We start from the raw sequence: 20,199 nt of genomic DNA on the forward strand, positions 1-20,199 counted from the left end.
CACTATGTTGCCCAGGCTGGTCTCAAACTCCTGGGCTCAAGCAATCCTCCTGCCTTGGCCTTCCAATGTGTTAGGATTACAGGTATGAGCCTGGCCAGCATTCGTATATTTTAAAAGATCCCCGTGTAATTCTATGGTGCAGCCAGAGTTGAAGAACAGAGATAACAGGATGCAAATGATTGTCATTTGTATGTCCATGGTCATCCTTCTTTGAGTGTGCCCCTCTGTGTGCATGTGAATCCACTTATTTTCATGTTAGCATCATTGGGGGTCTCATTATCCAATGTGTATTTCCCAATTACAGAAGCTGCGTCTGTTTCGGGTTCTGTACACATCACAGCAATGAGGCCATATGCGTGTTCTGATGGTGATCAGGGTAGCTGTGATGACCAGGACTGTGACAGTGGCTGGAGGAGAATGATGATGCTCGTGGAAGGTGTTAAGTGAGTGTGGTCATGGCAGCGAGCAGGGGATTCATACGGCAAAGATGGGGCTGGTGACATTAACAGAGATGGCCGGCTGCAGGTGGGCGGACCGTAGGGATGGTGGAGGTAAATCTCACGATGGCGTTGTGATAATGAGATGGTCATCCTGGTGATGCTGCTGCCGTTGCCTGTCCCTGTGAGGGCGATGTGCCAACAGATGCTCATTCTGTGCAGTGATACTTGTCTGGGAAGAATGTTGGTTGTCACATGGCAGGAAGGTTGGTCCTTCCATTTGGAATTCTCACTGCTGCAAGGTACAGCTCCTTCCAAAATTCTGAGACCACCTGAGAACATTCTACCCTTGCAGCTAAGGAAGAGGCTCAGCACAGCAGCAGCAGCTCCTTGCTCAGCTGCCCTTTTCCACTGCACTTTAAGACAGAGCTCTGGTGTTAAGTACGAGTGGGTCATTAGGAACATTTATTTAAGATGAACAGTTCTGGAAGCCCGCCGGACTTGGGATGCCAGCCATCTCGTGATCGATAGAGATTATATTTGCTGCCTGCATGGTTTCCTGTTCCCTTCATGCCTGGTTCACTCAAGAGAGGACTGGACAACTGCTGTGGTTCTCTCTCCCTTAACCCCTGCAGCAAGGAACAGAGGTGAGCAAGGCTCCAGAGTAGTCCTGACCTCTCTCCACGAGCTGGGATGACACCCTCTCTGAATTGCAGTGGGCTGCGGAGAGAGGTTTAAGGATGAGAACAAGGTTGGGGCTGCCAAGACACATTACATTTAAAATATTTATATATTAATATTTACTTATATGTAAATATATATAAGCCCAGAGAATAATGCTGGAAAATACCTTTAAAATAATATTGTTCAACGCTTTTATTTTACAGATGAGAGAACTAGGGTTCGGTAGTCAGCAAATAAGATCATTGTTGAGAACAACAAAAACACCTTTTATGCATATATCGCTAACAAAACAGAGTGAACTCACACCTGTGATCTGATTGGATCTTTAGAATGGTCCTGTGAGTAGGCAGGAAGCTTCCTGCCCACCTGACCAATGGCTCCTGAATCCCTTCCCAGATTTTTCCCACTATGCAGTGAGCCTAGGTCACATCTGTATAGTACTTCTCAGTTCACCATGCGTATTTCACACTCATAGTTTCATTTTAGCTGTACATCTCTGTAAAAAAGAGATGGTACTAGTCTTATTCCCATTTTTCAGTAGAGAAAACTGAGGCTCATAGAGATAAAGCATCTTGCCCAAACTTGCACAATTAGAAAGCAGCAGAGTGGGAACTAGAACTCAGGGTGCCTATGTTACTGGGATGGCTTAAAACAACATAAATGTATTGTCTTGCAGATTTGGAGGCTGGAAGTTCAAAGTCAAGGTGTCAGCAGGACCATCCTCGCTCTGAAACCTGTAGAGGAGGATTCTTTCTTGCCTCTTCCTGCTTTCTGGTGGTGGCCATCAATTGGTGGTGTTCCTTGGCTCACAGCTGCAGCACTTCCATCTGTCTCCATGGCACATGGCACCTTCCTGTGTGCCTCTGTCTTCACACAGCTTTTTTTTTTTTTTTCTTATAAGGATACCAGTCATATTGAATTAGGGCCTTCCATAATAGCCTCATCATCAGGTGATTACATCTTCAGACACTATTTCCAAATAAGGTCATCTTTACAGGTACTGGGGGTTAGGACTTCAATATATCTTTCTGAGGAACACACTTCAACCCATAACAGTCCCTGACTTCCAAGCCAAGGGCCTTTTACAACATGCTGTTTGCACAGTGGGCTCCATCCCATTCGTTCTCTCCTCCACGTCTTCTATTCCCAAGGACCAGGTGCTTCCCTCCCCTGCAATTCAGGATGTAGGGCTGGCTGAGAGCACTTTTCATTTTCTGCTCTTCCCAAATTATTACAAGCTACTAAAGTAAAATCATGAAATATTGGTGGGCTTTTTGTCTTTTTTATTCCCAGACAGTAAAAATCATTAAGGCTTGCTCTTAATTAGTTTAATTTCAAAGCTTCTAAATATTGATTTAACCCACACTCTTTTGTACTTGCCGCAGTCATTGAATTATGCCTGTTATTGATCACAGATGGAAGCATTTCCTTCCACAGGCTTGGAGGCCCTGGGAGCCGCTGCTCCCACAGCGGGTGCACTGGGCTCAGAAGGCATGGATGGGTGTGGAGGAGAGGAAGCCTCTGCCAGATTGGAAAGGGCCTTCTCTTGAAGAAGGGCTGCTGAGCTTAGGCCAGGGGCCAGTTTCTTTCTCTTGGCTTGGCCCAGGCCCAGCGGAGCTTGAATAAGTCAACTGGAAATCTCCTCATTCTATTCCAGGCTTGAGGAAGTGGAAGGAGAGCTGGGCAGCGGGGGCTGGAGGAGGGTGATGTGGGGTTGGGGTTTAGAGCACAGGTGTTAGGGCCAGCCAGAAGCAAGTTTGAGTCCTGGCTTTACCAACTGAATGTTCCGGGCTGGGTACCTTCTCTCTCACATCTGAGAAGTGGGGCTGGTAATTTCCACATCACAGTGTTACTGTGAGTGTTCAACACAATCCCTCTAGTGAGGCACCTAGCCCAAGGCCTGGCTACTAACCAGTGCTCAGTCAATGACTACCATTAGCATCATTGCCCTCTCACTGGAAAAATAAAGACTGGACTTGGAAGCATACTGTATCTTCTAGCCTCAGCCTCGTTACTTGTTTAGGTGTGAACTTGGACAAGTCACTTATCTTCTTTCCACTAAAATGAGGATAATGGCCCCTTTGACTTCAGAGGGCTACCGTGAGAATCACATATATTGTAGTCCATTTGTGCTGCTCTAACAGAATACCACAGAATGGGTAATTCATAAAGAACAGAAATTTATTTCTTACAGTTCTGGAGGCTGGGAAGTCCAAGACAAAGTGCCAGCATCTGGTGAGGGCTACTCTCTGCTTTCAAGATGGTGCCTCAAATGCTGCGTCCTCATATGGCAGAAGGTACAGACAAAAAAAAAAAAATTCTCTCTGTCAAGCCTTTTTACAATAGTAATTTATTTCTTCATGACCTAAACACATCCCAAAAGGCCCCACCTCCCAACACTGTTGCACTGGAGAATAAGTTTCCAGTACATGGATTTTGTGGGATATATTCAGACCATAGCAACATAGGATTGTGAATACAGAAGAATTTTTTTTTTTGAGACAGAGTCTCACTCTGTCACCCACGTTGGAATGCAGTGGCACGATCTCAGCTCACTGCAACCTCCACCCCCCGGGTTCAAGTGATTCTCTTGCCTTAGGCTCCTGAGAAGCTGGGATTACAGGTGCATGCCACCAGGCCCACTAATTTTTGTATTTTTAGTAGAGTCGGGGTTTCACCTTGTTGCCAGGCTGGTCTCAAACTCCTAACCTCAAGTGATCTGCCCACCTTGGCCTCCCAAAGTGCTGGGATTATAGGTGTGAGCCACCACACCCGGCCAATATGGAATAATTTTCATTGCAAGGTGCATTTGATCTGAACGACCTATTATTATTGATGGCTGTTGTAGCTATTGCCTTTTGTTTGTTTGGGTTTGAGTTTGCTTTTATTGTTAGAGACAGGGTCCTGCTCTGTTGCCCAGGCTGTAGTACAGTCGTGTAGTCATAGCTGACTGCAACCTTGAACTCCTGGGCTCAAGCGATCTTCTCACCCCAGCCTCCCCGGTAGCTAGAACTACAGGTATGAGCCACCACATCCACATAGGTGTTTTTTTTTGTGTGTGTGTGTGTGTGTGTGTGTGTGTTGTTTTTTTTGAAGAGGCAGGGTTTCACTGTGTTGGCCAGGCTGGTCTCAAACTCCTGGACTCAAATGAGCCTCCCTTGGCCTCCCAAAGCACTGAGATCACAGGCGTGAGCCCCTGCACCCAGCTGCTTACTGCCTTATATGCCTCCTTTGGTTGGCCTCTGCCTGGCTATTGTGTCCAGACCATTCTGCCTCTGGCGTGCTGCTCCGCCGTCTTCATCACGTCACCCACACTCTCAGGCCCCAAGGGGAGCCACTCACTGCTTGGAACTCACCTCATATGTTTGAATCTCGGGACCTTTGCTCCTAGTGCCTCCTATCTGTGCATTACTGGCCTGTGGATTCCAGCAACACTACCCCTGTGGATTTTCCAATGGCTTTATTGAAGTATAATTTGCATACCATCAAATTCAGCCATTTTTAGTGTACAGTGATTTTTAGTAAATTCCTCTGAATGTTTGTCTAACTTCCTATACAAGGTAGAATCATGCCGTCTCCCCTAGCTTGTGCCCTGCTGCCCTTGCTGTGTGACAACTTTTATCATCCTCTAGTGGACTGGTTTGGTTTTCTTTCTAACCTGTGAATCCCCACCTGCCCTCCCCCATAACTTTGTATTTGCAGCCCTCACATCCTTACAGTGCCTGGGATAAGGTCAGGGCTCTAGTTCATGCTCAATGGATAAGAGTTCCCTTGTGGCCAGGACAGAGGAGGTGAGGGAAGTCTTGAATACCCACCCAATCTGTCAGGGTATAAGCAGCTCATCATATACACATGTATATATATATATATTAGATTGAACACTCTAGGCGTCACTCTTCTTGGTTTGTAGAATTCTAATCTGAGCTGGAGAGGAGGTTTGAGATTAGCTAGCCAGCAATCCTCAAACTTCAGCGTACATCAGAACCACCTGCACGGATTGTTCAAACACAGGTGACTAGGGCCCACCCTCAGGGTTTCTGATTCTGGAGGTCTTGGGTGGGCCAAGGAACCGGCATTTCTAGCAAGTTTCCAGGTGATGTGAATTCTACTGGTCCATGGACTACAGTATGAGAACCGCTGCTCTAGCCCAACCCCCTCATTTTGCAGATGAGAAACCCAAGGCCTAGAGAAGGAAGAAGACACCATCCAAAGTCTGTCCCCAAGCCGGGAGTAGAGCCAGCCCTGTCCCATGCTGCATCTACCAGCTCTGCTTCCCCCATCTGGCTTTGGAGATGAGTGAGGGGTGGAAGGCAGGAAGCAGTCTCTGAGAAACACTGTCCACTGGCCTGCCCTGGCAAGGCGGGGTGCAGAGGACTGCCCAGGGAGAGGTCTGTGGGACTGAGGAGGGGCACAGGAGAAGGCCTGGGAGAGGGAATGGCCAGGGCATTGGAGGAGGTGGCCAGGATGGCAAGCCATTGTCTTGCGGTTAGTGGGAAGGAAAGACAAACCCGCCTCGGGGCCTCAGCTGCAGCCATTTATCTCCAGGCTTCCTGGACAGCTGGCAGAGGGAGCAGGCAGCGCCCCCGAGACCAGGACTCCTTCCACGGGTTGATTTATCTAGAGCTTCGTCTGGCAAACCTGCTGATGAAATGAGTCTCCTTTTCTCTCCGCCTCATCAATTTTCATTCTGATTTCATTTTCCTTTTCCGTTAGAAGGGGCTTGGCCTTTCTCCATGTTTAACTGGGCTGCTCCCCATTCTCTGCCTCCCTTTCTCCTCAGCCACCAGAGCCCAGCCCCTCTGACCAGGTCTCACTCACCCCCACCTGACCCTGCCCTGAGGGTCCTTTCCTCAGTACCTCTGACACTTGGAGGCAGGAAACCCAAACCTCCTTAACTAAGGCCTCATTCACCTCGAAAGCAGTGGTGCTTCCCTATATTCATCCAGGGCCATAAAGCCACTGTCCCTGTCCTCAAGCAGCTCGCAGTCTGAGAGAGAGAAGATGAGCGTCATATTTGATGTGAATTTTTTTTATTTCAACTTTTATTTTATGTACAGGGGGATCCATGTGCAGATTTGTTACTCAGGAATATTGCGTGACGCTGGGGTTTGTAGTATGGCTCCTGTTACCCTGGTAGTGAGCATATACCTGATACGTAGGTTTTTAACCGCCCCCCCCCCCACACGCTGTAGTAGTCCACAGTGTCTGCTGGTCCTATATTTATGTCCATATGTGCTCAATACTTAACTCCCACTTATAGATGAGAAGATGTGGTATTTGGTTTTCTGTTCCTGCGTGAATTTGCTTAGGACAATGGCCTCCAGCTCCACCTACACTGCTGCAAAGGCCATGTTCTTTTGATGCCTGTGTAGTATTCCATGGTGCATATATTAGTTTGTTTTCACACTGCTGATAAAGACATACCTGAGACTGGGAAGAAAAAGAGGTTTAATTGGACTTATAGGTCCACATGACTGGGGAGGCCTCAGAATCATGGCAGGAGGTGAAAGGCACTTCTTACATGGTGGCGGCAAGAGAAAATGAGGAAGATGCAAAAGCAGAAACCCCTGATAAAACCATCAGATCTTGTGACACTTATTCCCACGAGAACAGTATGGGGGAAACTGCCCCCATGATTCAAATTATCTCCCACGGGTCCCTCCCACAACATGTGGGAATTATGGGGGTACAGTTCAAGAGGAGATTTGGGTGGGCACACAGCCAAATCATGTCAGTGTATACATAGCACATTTTCTTTGCGGATGTGGATTCTTGAGGGTGGAGGAAGGAGCAAGGGACTGATTATTTTGAGTTGGTGGTGGAGCCTGGTCGTCAGGGAAGACCACATAGGGGTACAGCATAAACTGTGACTTCAGAGATGGAAAGGAATTCCCCAGATACGCAGGTGAGGAAGGGGACTTGTGGGCAAGGTCCCTGCATGTGCGAAGGCATGGGACAGGAGAGACTATCGCTTGTATTGCTCTTGAGTCTTCCTTCCCCTTCCCCCGTGCCCTTGCCTCTGTTCCAGGGATCCACTGGGGCTAAAGGGATGTCTTGGGGCCCAGACTGCTGGAGGAGCCATGCTGCAGGGTCTGTTCAGCACTCCGACCTGACTCCTGATGCAGAGAGGTGGAGAAGCTCATGGGTCAGCACTGGGCTTGGCTGCCCATCTGAGGCTTGCAACTGTGGCCAGCGTGGAACGTCTATGGGAAGCCATCAGCTGGGACATTTAGAATTCTTCTGGTAGGGGAGGGGCACTCTCGACCCTTCTGGAGAGCATGTGGGGAAGCACAGAAGCTGCTCCCCTAAGCCAGGAGGAGCTGGTGCTGAGTTGTTTATTGGGTGAGCGTTGTGTCCAACACCAGTGATCTTTAAATGAACTGAGTCCTAGAGCCGTCCTGACAACTAGAACTAGGATCCCGGTTGGAGACTGCAGGGAGTGCTTATAGTTGACATCAGACAGGGCAGCTCTGTTAGGAAGGAGTGTCACCTGCACTGGGAAGGTTCCAAGGAAGACGCTGCCCACCTAAGAGACTGAGTACACCTAGTACAAAGGTGGTCTCGAAGCCCTACCAGGGAAATGTGCCTCTAAGAAATCAAAGTGGATAAAAAGGGCAGGAAACTCTAATGAGCACCAGGCACTCTCTAGACATCTTTTTCAGATTCCCCCTCGCTATGAGGCAGGTCTGTCTCCATCTTGCAGATGAGAATCTCAGTGAGGAGGTTCAGGATCACACAGCCAGCATAGGACTCTGGTGCCACACTGTCTCTAAAGCCCGCCGTTCAACCACTCGCCTACGCTCTCAGAGAGGTCGGTGGAACCTGCGGGATTTCTGGAAGGGGAGCCGGAAAGAGCTTCAGAAGGGTGAAGACTGTCATAGGAGCATGGCAAATCCAGAGGCAAGAACTTGAGTCAGAGATGAATGCCCTCTTCACCTGGGGGCCAGTGACCAAGGAAGGGCTGAAGAGGCCATGCCTGTAGTGACCCGGGTATTGCCCAGGGAACACAGGCTCTGGGATGATGCTTGTCTCCTTCCTGTCAGAAAGGAAGGAGGCAGAGGGTCTGAGCCCAGACACTGCCCACCCCATAGGCAATGGAGCCACCTGAGCTCTGAGACAGCCAGCCCCCTCCCCACTTGCCTTGCCTGCCTTGCCTTTATCTTCTTCCCTCCCTCCCTCTTTCTTTCCTTCTCCTGATATTCTCTGAGCTACCACTGTGTCTAGACTGTTGGAAGAACTGGCAACTTGGAGTACAGTTCCTGCCTCAGAGGAGCTCACAGTCTGGTCGGGGAGACAGCCAGCCAGCCAGTTTAGGATGGAGGCACACTAGGGCATCATGGGAGCCCAGGAGGTGGTGCAGGGGGTCAGAAAAGTTTCCTCTGAGGATCAGCAAAAGCCTGGCAGCAAGTGGCAGTGAGATGCAGCCTGGAGCTGCCTCCGTGCCCCCAGCAGGCTGGCTCGGCTCCCCTGCAGGCTTTTTTGGTGCAGTGCACGCAGACGGCAATGACTCTGTGCTACCTACTGGCACCTTCCACTCCTAATTAAGAAATAATGAGACAGGCTGCCTTCCAGGCAGCAGAGCTCTAACACTCTCTGCTTGGGCCGGCCAGGAGACCTGGGAAGACAGAGATTCCTGCCTGAGGACAGTCCCTCCCCTCCCAGGCCCAACAAGGGGGGTTTCCTGGAACCCTGACCCCTCTCATCCCAGAAAGGAGGGGAGGGCAAGTGTGAAAAAAGAAGCCTCACCTTTGCCCAGCAGATGCCCTCCAGTCCCTTCCCACCATGACAGCCCTGGAGGTCAGGTGAGCCCTGGCACCGAAATCATGGAACTGTTAAGGGCTGGTGATGGGGTTCGGATCCTGGCTCCTCTACACGCTCGCTGTGGGACCTCAGTCTGGCCCCTTAGCTTTGTGGAGCTTAGGTTTCTCATCTGGAAAGTATGTCCCTCGCAGAAGGATGGGATGAGGAATATAAAGTGGCTAGCAAATAGAAGTCCTGGTACATGGAAGACACTCAGGAATGCCACATCTTTCCTCTGAGACTTTGCTTTCTGTTAGCATCCCAGTGGTGTCAACTAAAGTTGAAGGGACTCATTTTCCCAAAAGAGAGATTCTCAGGGTAATGGTTTTCAAGCTTTTATAGCTACAGCCCAAGGCAAAAAAAAAAAAAAAAGAAAGAAAGAAAAGAAAAAGCCTTGTATCATGTCCCAGTGCACAAATGTGTGTGTATAAAATAGCAGGGGGAGCATCTCAAAACAATGCTTAGTCTGGCTGCATACAATGCAGTCTGATATTCTCTATCATTTTTTTAATGTAGATCGTGACCCACGTTAAATTGTTTTCATGACCTACTAATGGGTTGTGATTCACAGTTCCCGGCAGAGTACCCCTCAGTCCTGCAAGGGAAAGTGCATGACACTAGGCTCTAGGGACACAAAAATCCATAACAAACCATCCATTCCTCGAGCAGCTCTCAGCCTGGTTAGGAAGACAGACTCACGGCCTAACAGTGAGGAAGCTGCCACTGTGGTTTGTTCAGAGAGTCTTGGGGGCAGCTGTGGGAGGAACCACTCTTCTCTAAGGGAAAGCGTCACAGGGGAGGTGGCATTTGGGATGGGTTTTCACAGCGGAAGAGAAGTTGAAGAGTTGAAGTTGGGGAAGGGCGTGGCAGGCAGAGTGAGAGGCCCGAGGCGTGGAAGGAAAAATAGCCAGAGTGCAGCGTGTCTGGGAATGAGAGGCAGTGAGGGAAGTGTGGCTCACTCGGGTGAGCAGGAGAGCCTGAAAGAAAGAGGCCACCATACGGGACAAGGCCAGAAGTGGAAAGAGAAGGTTAAGTGTGAGCATTTTGGTGAGGGGTGTGAGGTGGGAGAGGGCAGTTGAAGAGGATGGGCATTTCCAGCCTTTGGTGGACGATGGTGCTGATGGCAATGGGAACAATGCAGCACGGCTAGATGGTGGGAGGAGATGTTGTGTTTAGGACAAGCAGAATGGGAGGAGCCTCTGAGACTGCCGAGTAGAGTGGCCCAGGGGACGGGTGGTTAGTGCAGGTCTGGGCCCCTCCTTCCTGGCCACCCCCAATCCATCCTCTTGCCTAGTGTCCTGGAACTCTGTGATGAGAAGGCCTAGGGGGCACAGGGGCCAGGAGGTCACCCACATCATCCTCCCTCAAGGTAGCATGGCACTCCCAGGCCCAGGCCATGAGGATGCTGCCCAGAGCTGAGCCGCAAAGCTGAGAGCAATTTTTAGATATGGGGACTCTAGAAAGAGAGAGAAGAATCAGCCTCTCTTCCTGGAGATCACAGGTTAAACATAAGACGGAGAAGCTATAGCCCACTTTGAAGTAGGAGGAGTAATGAAGTGGATTTAAAGTTCCTTAATGCCAGAGTAACCTAATTCCAAAGACCCTGGTCCCAACTTGTCGTGGAAAACGAAGGGGAATTCTGGGTTTTCGAGATGAAACTGCTTGGTGGCGATAGAAGTTGGGATGGTGATTAGCTCCAGGTTGGGGCTGGATATTGACTGGGAAGGGGCACGTACCTAGGAAGCTTCTGGAGTGCTGGGAATGTGTATGTCTTGATTTGGGTGGTGGTTGCACTTGTACCTATGCATGTTGGGATCAGGGACATTTATGTACTCTCCTGTCCATATGTTATGCCTCAACAATATTTTTTAAAGTTTATTACAAAAATTGAGAAGTGAGAAGTATTAGGTATTAGCATTAAAAGTAATGGCCAAAACCGCAATTACTTTTGCGCCAACCCAATGCATGATAAGATGAAAGGAGAGGCCACAATGCTGGGAAGCAATGGAGGGAACTAACAGGCACTTCGTGCACCTTACATCCCATACTCCTCACAGCAGTTCCAGAAGCGATGCAGGCATTATCCCCGTTTCCCAGCTCGGGGATTTGGGGCTCGAAAGATTAAGTACTTTGCCCAAGGTCACACAGTGAGCAGCAGAGCCAGGCTCACGCCCCACCACTCCTCCTTCACATAAGTTATTTATGGAATTAGACTCTGGAAGAGCAGATAAATGCTGAGGCTGAGGTCTCCTCCAGCTCTGAGGTTTCCTCCAGCTCTGAGGTTCTGGTTATGTGTGATTAAATGGGAAGTGGGAGTGAGGGGCCAGGCTCACCTCCCAGGAGGAGCTGGAGGCCAGGTATGCAGATGGAGGACTGGCCTTCCTCACCCTCAGCATCCCTCCCACCCAGCGCTTATCTGCTGGTGAGGAGGCTGGAGTTTATCAACGCTACACTCAATTATGCCGCCCATCTGTCTCCGCAGCTTTGGGGGGAGAGGGATGTCCTGGCACTGAAGCAGCCAAGGCCAGGCAATCGATCACTGCCTGCCACCCTCCCTCCGGACCCTCAGCTCCCAGGGGGCTGGGCAGGGAACCGCCAGGGAGAGGAGGGAGGAGGAGAGGAGAGAAGACTCTGTGTCCACCAATACCAGTCAGGAGCACTGGAGCTGTGCTGGGGCCCGGGCCTGAGAAGCAGGGAAGGGAGAAAGCACCAACAGCTTCTCCAAAACTCTTCCTTCAGACCTTTGCCAAAGGTCTTAGTTTAATCAGGAGTGTAGCAGATTAATTCCACAGTTTCTGCTAAATCCACAGAAACAGCCTGGAGGACATAGGCCTGACAGGGTTTGCAGCACCAGCCCTTCCAAGAGAGAAACTTGCCCTTGGAGTGGGCAACCAACCCTGCTTCTTGGAATACAGCTCTAGGGCTTTTGTCTCCTGTCACTGAAGCCCACAGCTAGCCAGCAGTCACTGCACAAAAAGCAGCCCACAACCCCCATTCAGAAGGCAGGCTGAGGTTTGTGTGCAGCAGCTGGCTCTGTTTGTTCCTGTGGTTCCAGGCCCAGCCACACACACACAGGAACAGTGTCCTTCCCCACACTGTCCCCCAAGGGGGTCGTTCTAGGCAGGAGTCAAGGAACAGGAGCTGAGGGGCCCAGCTGGGGACAGGTGGGGCGGAGGACCTGAGGACCCAGGTTTTCTCTGAAGGGATTTGCAACTGAGGCAGCCTTGCCCTCTGCTCCTGTAAAACAGGCGCTGATCCGCGTTGGCTGGGCTGGTGAGGCAGGCTGTAGAGTCAAAGACCCTGGGTTTGAATCCTGACCCCACTGCATAGAAGCTGTGCAACCTCTGATGAATCACCTCATGTTTCTCTCAGTTGCCTCCCTGGCAAAATGGGGCTAAATAATCCCTTCTTGCCCACACGCAGGGTTGTTGGGGGGATTAAATGCAATGCGTGTTCTCTACGCATTTCACTATAGCCACTCTCAAGCACCCGCTACATGCTCAATCCTACACTTGGTGCTCTGAGGACACAAAAAGCATGTAAGATATGGCCCCTGCCTCAGGCCGCTTGGAATCCAGTTGGGGAAAGTATACACGTGACAGTCTGAACTCCTGATCACCCCTGGAGATTACAGATGAAAGACAGTTAGCTTTCTCTGCAGCTCCCCGATAGAAACTGCTGATCAGCCTGCATGAGCGGGCCATGTGCAAGGCAGCCTTAGATGGTGATGGCAGGTGAGTGGGCAGCTCTGAGCTGCATCCCGGAAAGGGCTGCATGCTCAGCAGTGAGGGGGTGGACTTGCCTGGGCCTTTGCCAAGCCTTGGGGTCAGAGGTGCCGTGTGAGCATGAGTCTTCAAGTCACTGCCTCTGGATCCTAAGGCCCAGCCCCAGGCTCCTAGCCCAGGAGCCACAACCTCTGCCTCCTCCACCCAGCCTAACCAGGGGAGGGAAGGAAGGGGCAGCAGTCTTGGGTGGAGGGGAAAGGCAAGTGCCTGGAGGGTTTCAATTAAGTTTTAAATGGTTCCTTGATCCCCTCAGTGCAGTTGAGCACTGACTCAGCTCTTAGAACCAAGTGTTGATGAAGAAGGGAAACTGGACTCAGGTAGGGTCTAAAAGTCAGGGAGATGCTGGGGCCCAGCTGGAGACCCCTCTCCACCTCTTCCAGCCCTCACCCTTCTCTCCACTTGGGAAAGGTCTTGGGCTCTCCTAGTTGTTTTGTGTTTTTGAACCTGCCTCCCCAATTAGCATGGCACTTGCTAACTTATTGAGCCCTAGGAGCCAACTTCTACTGTCCCCTAAGAAGTCCTATAGCTGGAGAACCTCCTAACCCTGAGGGATGACTGGAGCTAGAAGGGAGCTAACATTTGTCCAGTTCTTTCTGTGCGCAACACGCTCATTTAATTCCAGTGACAATCTCATGTAACACAGAAGGAAATGGTTGCTCAGAGCAGTCAAGTAGCTTTGCCTCAGGTGCTTGGGTAGTGAGTGGTAGGGCCGAGATTTGGGTCCTGATCTATTTGCTGATGGGTCTGCTCTCTCACAGCAGGTCTAGGTGGCAGTCAGTGGTCTCTGGTATGTAAGTGTGGCATGACTACTGGCCATAGATCCAGTTCCACAACAGGGACCTCTCGGAGACTCAGCTTGTTCCCTCCTTCCTTTTCACCCACATAGAACACCACAAAATTCCCTCCCCACTTCCTGACCCCCATACACTGGCTTGGGTAGCTGGGTTCCCCTTGGACATGTATGCAGGCATGCATGCATGTGTGCATGTGTGTTTGTTTACCTTGAGTTTTACGTTTCAGTGCACACACACCCCTACGCAAAACCTCTATGCCTTTTAAGTCACGGTGGTTTTTCCCACCTTCAGAAATAGCTGCAGGGGAAAGTGGGAAGTAGTCAAATGTAAATAGGCTTGCTGTGTTCCTGCTCAGGGAAGGGGACCCTGCCTCCAACTACTCCCCTCCCAAGCCCTAGCATCCTGGAAGCAGGATGAGATAGGCGAAGAACCCCTCTGGCCCACTGAGAGGCACCTGCCTGGATAGTGGCAGGAGACATAGCTCCAAGCTTTTTGCAGCTGCCTGGTAAGGAGTCATCACCCCAGGGGACAAGAACAGGTACATGGCCTGCAACTTTGGCAGTCAGTACATCCCAGACCCTCCAGAAGCCCAGGGCAGAGTCAGACCAGACAGACCTGGGAGCACAGATGTGAAGTGTAAACGGCACACAGCCCCCTGGACTTGAGTTGATTCTTGTATCTTGCTGCTCGCCAGCTATGTGACTTGAGCCAAGTTCTTTAACCTCTTCAGGACCTCAATCTCTTAATCTGCAAACTGGAGGTATGAGTGCTTATCTCATATACCTGTTATGAAGGTCACGTGAAAAAAGACATTCAGAGTCTTTGAAGAGTCCTGAGCAATGGTGGGTGCTCAGTAAGTGTTTGTGCATTTCCTTGACACTTGTAGCTAAAAACTTACCTGGAATCAGATTCCCACTCAGGAGTCAGAACAGGCTTAAGAAGGCAACATAGTCTGGCCCCTTTTTGTTTCCATCTTTGGTTCTAGGCCAAGGCTATACTTGCCTCCATGGCCCTGGGATCTAAGAGAGAAACTGGATAGGTTCCTCACACTCAGGATGGAGGAAACAGCAGTGGCTCGGATTCTCGATTGGAGGGGTGATGTCCAATCTCCTGGGGAAAGGAGCTCTGGAGTCACAGAGATTGATTCATACAATCAACACACACTGGGCACCCATCCTGTACTACAGGCACAAGAGGCAAGACAGGTCTCTAGTTAGAGGTGTTTTCCCATGGTGGGGTGAGAACTGTGACAGTAGGAAGCGTGAGTACTTTAAGAGCATAAAGCCAGCCCCTTAGCCAGGTGGGGAAGTTTTGGAGAAGCTTTCTGCAGGTGGTGACTGAAGTTAAAGTTGAGCGTTGAAGAACAAGTAGGAATTGTCTGGAAGACAATGAGGAGGAGACATCAGAAGGGTGGCATGTCACGGTAACCTCAGGTTTGTGTGCAGCGGGTAAGTGGGGTGGTGACAAGAGAAGCCAGGTGAAGGGGCCGGGTCACAGAAGGCCTTACCTGCACAGCTGAGGAGCTCAGACCCAGGCTTCTTAACTCCACTGCCTCCTGCTGGGCAACTCTGCCAGGCTGTTGGGAAAGGAGAAAACCTCCTGCCTCCAGGGTGAGGAAGTTGGCAAACACCACAGCAGTATCCCCACCCGGAGGATCCTAGGCAGCAGAACCCCCCAGCCTGCCTGGGTGTGGATCAGGTCGGCTGCCTTTCACCTCTAGAGTCCTGGGGAGCCCATCCCAGGTTTTAGAAGCTGTTGTACTTATTTCCACCAATCCTCACCCACCTCCCACTTACACTGCCAGAGGAATTTCTGGAAACTTACCATTTTATCCTCCATTTACCCATTGAGCCAAGGAGGCTGGGAGGAAAGAGGTAAGAAAGGTTAGAGAACCTACCTTACATCTCTCTGGGCTCAGAAGGACTCTGAAGATAACAATAATTTCAGCCCATCCACTCTCCTTGCCTCTCAAACACACACGTGCATGTGCGCGCGCGCGCGCACACACACACACACACACACACACACACCTTCCTCTCCTTCACTGAAGACTCACAGTCACTTGCTCTGTGAGCAGGTCATAGAAAAGGACACTAAAGCCTTGAGGACAGTCCTGGCCATGACCTCTGCAGCTCTTTTGGCTTGTTGAGTCAAAAAATATGGGAGGGGCCAGGCGCAGTGACTCACACCTGTAATCCCAGCACTTTGGGAGACTGAGGTGGGCAGATCACTTGAGGTCAGGAGTTCAAGACCAGCCTGGCCCACATGGAGAAACTCCGTCTCTACTAAAAATACAAAAGTTAGCCAGGGATGGTGGCACAGGCCTGTAATCCCAGCTATTTGGGAGGCTGAGCCAAGAGAATCGCTTGAATCCAGGAGGCGGAGGATGCAGTGAGCTGAGTGTGCCACTGCACTCCAGCCTGGGTGACAGAATGAGACTCTGTTTTAAACAAACAAACAAACATGGGAGGAGGGGTAGATACTGCTTCTCTGCAACCTCCTTAACTCTGCGTCCTCTTCTTCCAGGGCTGCCCCAGATGGGGCCTGGCAATGAGTGAGCAGGCCCAGCCCCAGTGGACAAGGAAGACAAGCCATATCCAGGAGGGCAAGAAGTGACACCTGGTGTAGAATGACTGCTCTGGGAGGGTGGTTCCTTGGGCCCTGGCAGGGTTGCTGACCCTTACCCTGCAAAACACGAAGAGCAGGACTCCAGACTCTTCTCGTGAATGGTCCCCTGCCCTGCAGCTCCACCATGAGGCTCCTCGTGGTCCCCCTCTTGCTAGCTTGGGTGGCTGGTGCCACTGCCGCTGTGCCCGTGGTACCCTGGCGTGTGCCCTGCCCCCCTCAGTGTGCCTGCCAGATCCGGCCCTGGTATACGCCCCGCTCATCCTACCGTGAGGCTACCACTGTGGACTGCAATGACCTATTCCTGACGGCGGTCCCCCCAGCGCTCCCCGCAGGCACACAGACCCTGCTCCTGCAGAGCAACAGCATTGTCCGTGTGGACCAGAGTGAGCTGGGCTACCTGGCCAATCTCACAGAGCTGGACCTCTCCCAGAACAGCTTTTCGGATGCCCGAGACTGTGATTTCCATGCCCTGCCCCAGCTGCTGAGCCTGCACCTAGAGGAGAACCAGCTGACCCGGCTGGAGGACCACAGCTTTGCAGGGCTGGCCAGCCTACAGGAACTCTATCTCAACCACAACCAGCTCTACCGCATTGCCCCCAGGGCCTTTTCCGGCCTCAGCAACTTGCTGAGGCTGCACCTCAACTCCAACCTGCTGAGGGCCATTGACAGCCGCTGGTTCGAAATGCTGCCCAACTTGGAGATACTCATGATTGGCGGCAACAAGGTAGATGCCATCCTGGACATGAACTTCCGGCCCCTGGCCAACCTGCGTAGCCTGGTGCTAGCAGGCATGAACCTGCGGGAGATCTCCGACTATGCCCTGGAGGGGCTGCAAAGCCTGGAGAGCCTCTCCTTCTACGACAACCAGCTGGCCCGGGTGCCCAGGCGGGCACTGGAACAGGTGCCCGGGCTCAAGTTCCTAGACCTCAACAAGAACCCGCTCCAGCGAGTAGGGCCGGGGGACTTTGCCAACATGCTGCACCTCAAGGAGCTGGGGCTGAACAACATGGAGGAGCTGGTCTCCATCGACAAGTTCGCCCTGGTGAACCTCCCCGAGCTGACCAAGCTGGACATCACCAATAACCCACGGCTGTCCTTCATCCACCCCCGCGCCTTCCACCACCTGCCCCAGATGGAGACCCTCATGCTCAACAACAACGCTCTCAGTGCCTTGCACCAGCAGACGGTGGAGTCCCTGCCCAACCTGCAGGAGGTAGGTCTCCACGGCAACCCCATCCGCTGTGACTGTGTCATCCGCTGGGCCAATGCCACAGGCACCCGTGTCCGCTTCATCGAGCCGCAATCCACCCTATGTGCGGAGCCTCCAGACCTCCAGCGCCGCCCAGTCCGTGAGGTGCCCTTCCGGGAGATGACGGACCACTGTTTGCCCCTCATCTCCCCCCGAAGCTTCCCCCCAAGCCTCCAAGTAGCCAGCGGAGAGAGCATGGTGCTGCATTGCCGGGCACTGGCCGAACCCGAACCCGAGATCTACTGGGTCACTCCAGCCGGGTTTCGACTGACACCTGCCCATGCAGGCAGGAGGTACCGGGTGTACCCCGAGGGGACCCTGGAGCTGCGGAGGGTGACAGCGGAAGAGGCAGGGCTGTACACCTGTGTGGCCCAGAACCTGGTGGGGGCTGACACTAAGACGGTTAGTGTGGTTGTGGGCCGTGCTCTCCTCCAGCCAGGCAGGGACGAAGGACGGGGGCTGGAGCTCCGGGTGCAGGAGACCCACCCCTATCACATCCTGCTATCTTGGGTCACCCCACCCAACACAGTGTCCACCAACCTCACCTGGTCCAGCGCCTCCTCCCTCCGGGGCCAGGGGGCCACAGCTCTGGCCCGCCTGCCTCGGGGAACCCACAGCTACAACATTACCCGCCTCCTTCAGGCCACGGAGTACTGGGCCTGCCTGCAAGTGGCCTTTGCTGATGCCCACACCCAGTTGGCTTGTGTATGGGCCAGGACCAAAGAGGCCACTTCTTGCCACAGAGCCTTAGGGGACCGTCCTGGGCTCATTGCCATCCTGGCTCTCGCTGTCCTCCTCCTGGCAGCTGGGCTAGCGGCCCACCTTGGCACAGGCCAACCCAGGAAGGGGGTGGGTGGGAGGCGGCCTCTCCCTCCAGCCTGGGCTTTCTGGGGCTGGAGTGCCCCTTCTGTCCGGGTTGTGTCTGCTCCCCTCGTCCTGCCCTGGAATCCAGGGAGGAAGCTGCCTAGCTCCTCAGAAGGGGAGACACTGTCACCACCATTGTCTCAAAATTCTTGAAGCTCAGCCTGTTCTCAGCAGTAGAGAAACCACTAGGACTACTTTTTACCAAAAGAGAAGCAGTCTGGGCCAGATGCCCTGCCAGGAAAGGGACATGGACCCACGTGCTTGAGGCGTGGCAGCTGGGCCAAGACAGATGGGGCTTTATGGCCCTGGGGGTGCTTCTGCGGCCTCCACAAAGTTGTCCTTACCTCCTAGGGGCACCTCTGCTGCCATTCTGAGGAATATCTCCAAGGAACAGGAGGGACTCTGGCTAGAGCCTCCTGCCTCCCCATCTTCTCCCTGCCCAGAGGCTCCTGGGCCTGGCTTGGCTGTCCCCCGCCTGTGTCCCCGGGCTGCACCCCTTCCTCTTCTCTTTCTCTGTACAGTCTCAGTCGCTTGCTCTTGTGCCTCCTGGGCAAGGGCTAAAGGAGGCCTCTCCATCTCACCTCGGGGAGGCTGCCCTCAATGTGGGAGTGACCCCAGCCAGATCCGAAGGACATTTGGGAGAGGGATGCCCAGGAACGCCTCATCTCAGCAGCCCGGGCTCGGCATTCCGAAGCTGACTTTCTATAGGCAATTTTGTACCTTTGTGGAGAAATGTGTCACCTCCCCCAACCCGGTTCACTCTTTTCTCCTGTTTTGTAAAAAATAAAAGTAAATAATAACAATAATACGGGGGAAAGGAATGAAAGGAAAATAATCCTCTGAGTACTGAGTGCAGTTAAGGAGCTCTGCTCTGGAATCTCCTCGGAGCCAGCTGGGCATGGCGACCAGCTGGGATATGAGAAGATGGACAAGAAAAGGGACAGGGTGAAAGAGGGGACAGTTTTTCCTTTTCAGTTTGAATTCTGGCCCCTGGGCCTGCTTCTGGCCCCCAAGAGTCTCTGTGGCTGTGACAATGACCAGAGTGAGGAAGGGAGGGAGGCAGAGCGCAGGAGGCAAGGAGAGGGGTGGGAGAGAACCATGGAGACAAACCCTGAGATGGGGAGAGCGGAAATTTCCATCACCAAATGCTGTCACCCCTTCTCCTTCTCTGATAAGCAATTAACATGCCAGAGCATAGGAAGCACTTCCCAGCCTATTTCTAATTAAACAAACCCAAGAGGCAGAGTCATGCAGAGAATTGCAAATCATCAAGACAGCAAGAACTTTGGCTCGCTAGGGCAGGAGCAGGGCGTGGGGTGATAGAGGATTTAGGGAGAGGAGGGCTATGGGATAAGGAAATTACTGCATTTTATCTGTCTGTTTCATTTCAGTATAATTTGCAATGAGCATGGTTTGCTTTTTTAGTTTTTTTCGTTTTTAAACTGATTGAGTTATTAGGACTACATGTGAAGAGGAACATCTGTTGGGAAGCCATCAGAGCCAAGGGCAGAGGGGCCACTGTGGGCCCATCAAGGGGCCGTGCCAGAGCCAGAGGCCACTGAGCCACCGCTCTCCGTTTCTGAGATAGGCTGGGAAGGGAATGGGTTTCCTGAGACTGACAGAAAGCAATGCACATTTGGAGGGTCCCCCTGTGTTACCGACTACATTTGGCAGACTTGTTGGAAGCAGATCCTAAGCCACCATCAAGACTGCAAATGTATACATGGGCGGAAGCCAGACCAGTGACAGAGCATGAGGCCCCATGGATCTGGAGTGCTTACCTAAGCGAGGGTAGCATCGCTCTCTCAGGAAGCTCAAAGAGAGCAGGCTCTGCGAAGACCATCAGCAAACAGCCACAGTAGGAGCCTTCTTCCTTTTGGCTGAGGTCCTCACTCAAGCCTACATCAGTCACCTATGGGGCTTGTTAAACACAGATAGCTGGTCCTGCCCCCAGAGTT

General features: G+C 52.1%; 1 protein-coding gene across 3 annotated transcripts in view; it reads left to right on the forward strand.

Moving 5' to 3' along the window:
* Positions 1 to 19,076, forward strand: part of LRRN2 (leucine rich repeat neuronal 2) — a 67,956-nt gene extending 48,880 nt beyond the window's left edge. For 2 of the 3 annotated variants that reach the window (XM_025393443.1, XM_025393433.1), the window contains one exon: positions 16,027 to 19,076. In XM_025393443.1, the coding sequence (XP_025249228.1) occupies positions 16,253 to 18,394 (2,142 nt within the window). In that variant the 5' untranslated portion in view covers positions 16,027 to 16,252 and the 3' untranslated portion in view covers positions 18,395 to 19,076. Of the gene's footprint in view, positions 1 to 14,593; positions 14,697 to 16,026 lie in introns of those variants that run through there. The other variant, XM_025393452.1, reaches the window with a different exon arrangement.
* Positions 19,077 to 20,199: the final 1,123 nt, after the last annotated feature.

Source organism: Theropithecus gelada, chromosome 1 (genome assembly GCF_003255815.1).
Source record: "Theropithecus gelada isolate Dixy chromosome 1, Tgel_1.0, whole genome shotgun sequence".
Lineage (NCBI taxonomy): Eukaryota > Metazoa > Chordata > Mammalia > Primates > Cercopithecidae > Theropithecus > Theropithecus gelada.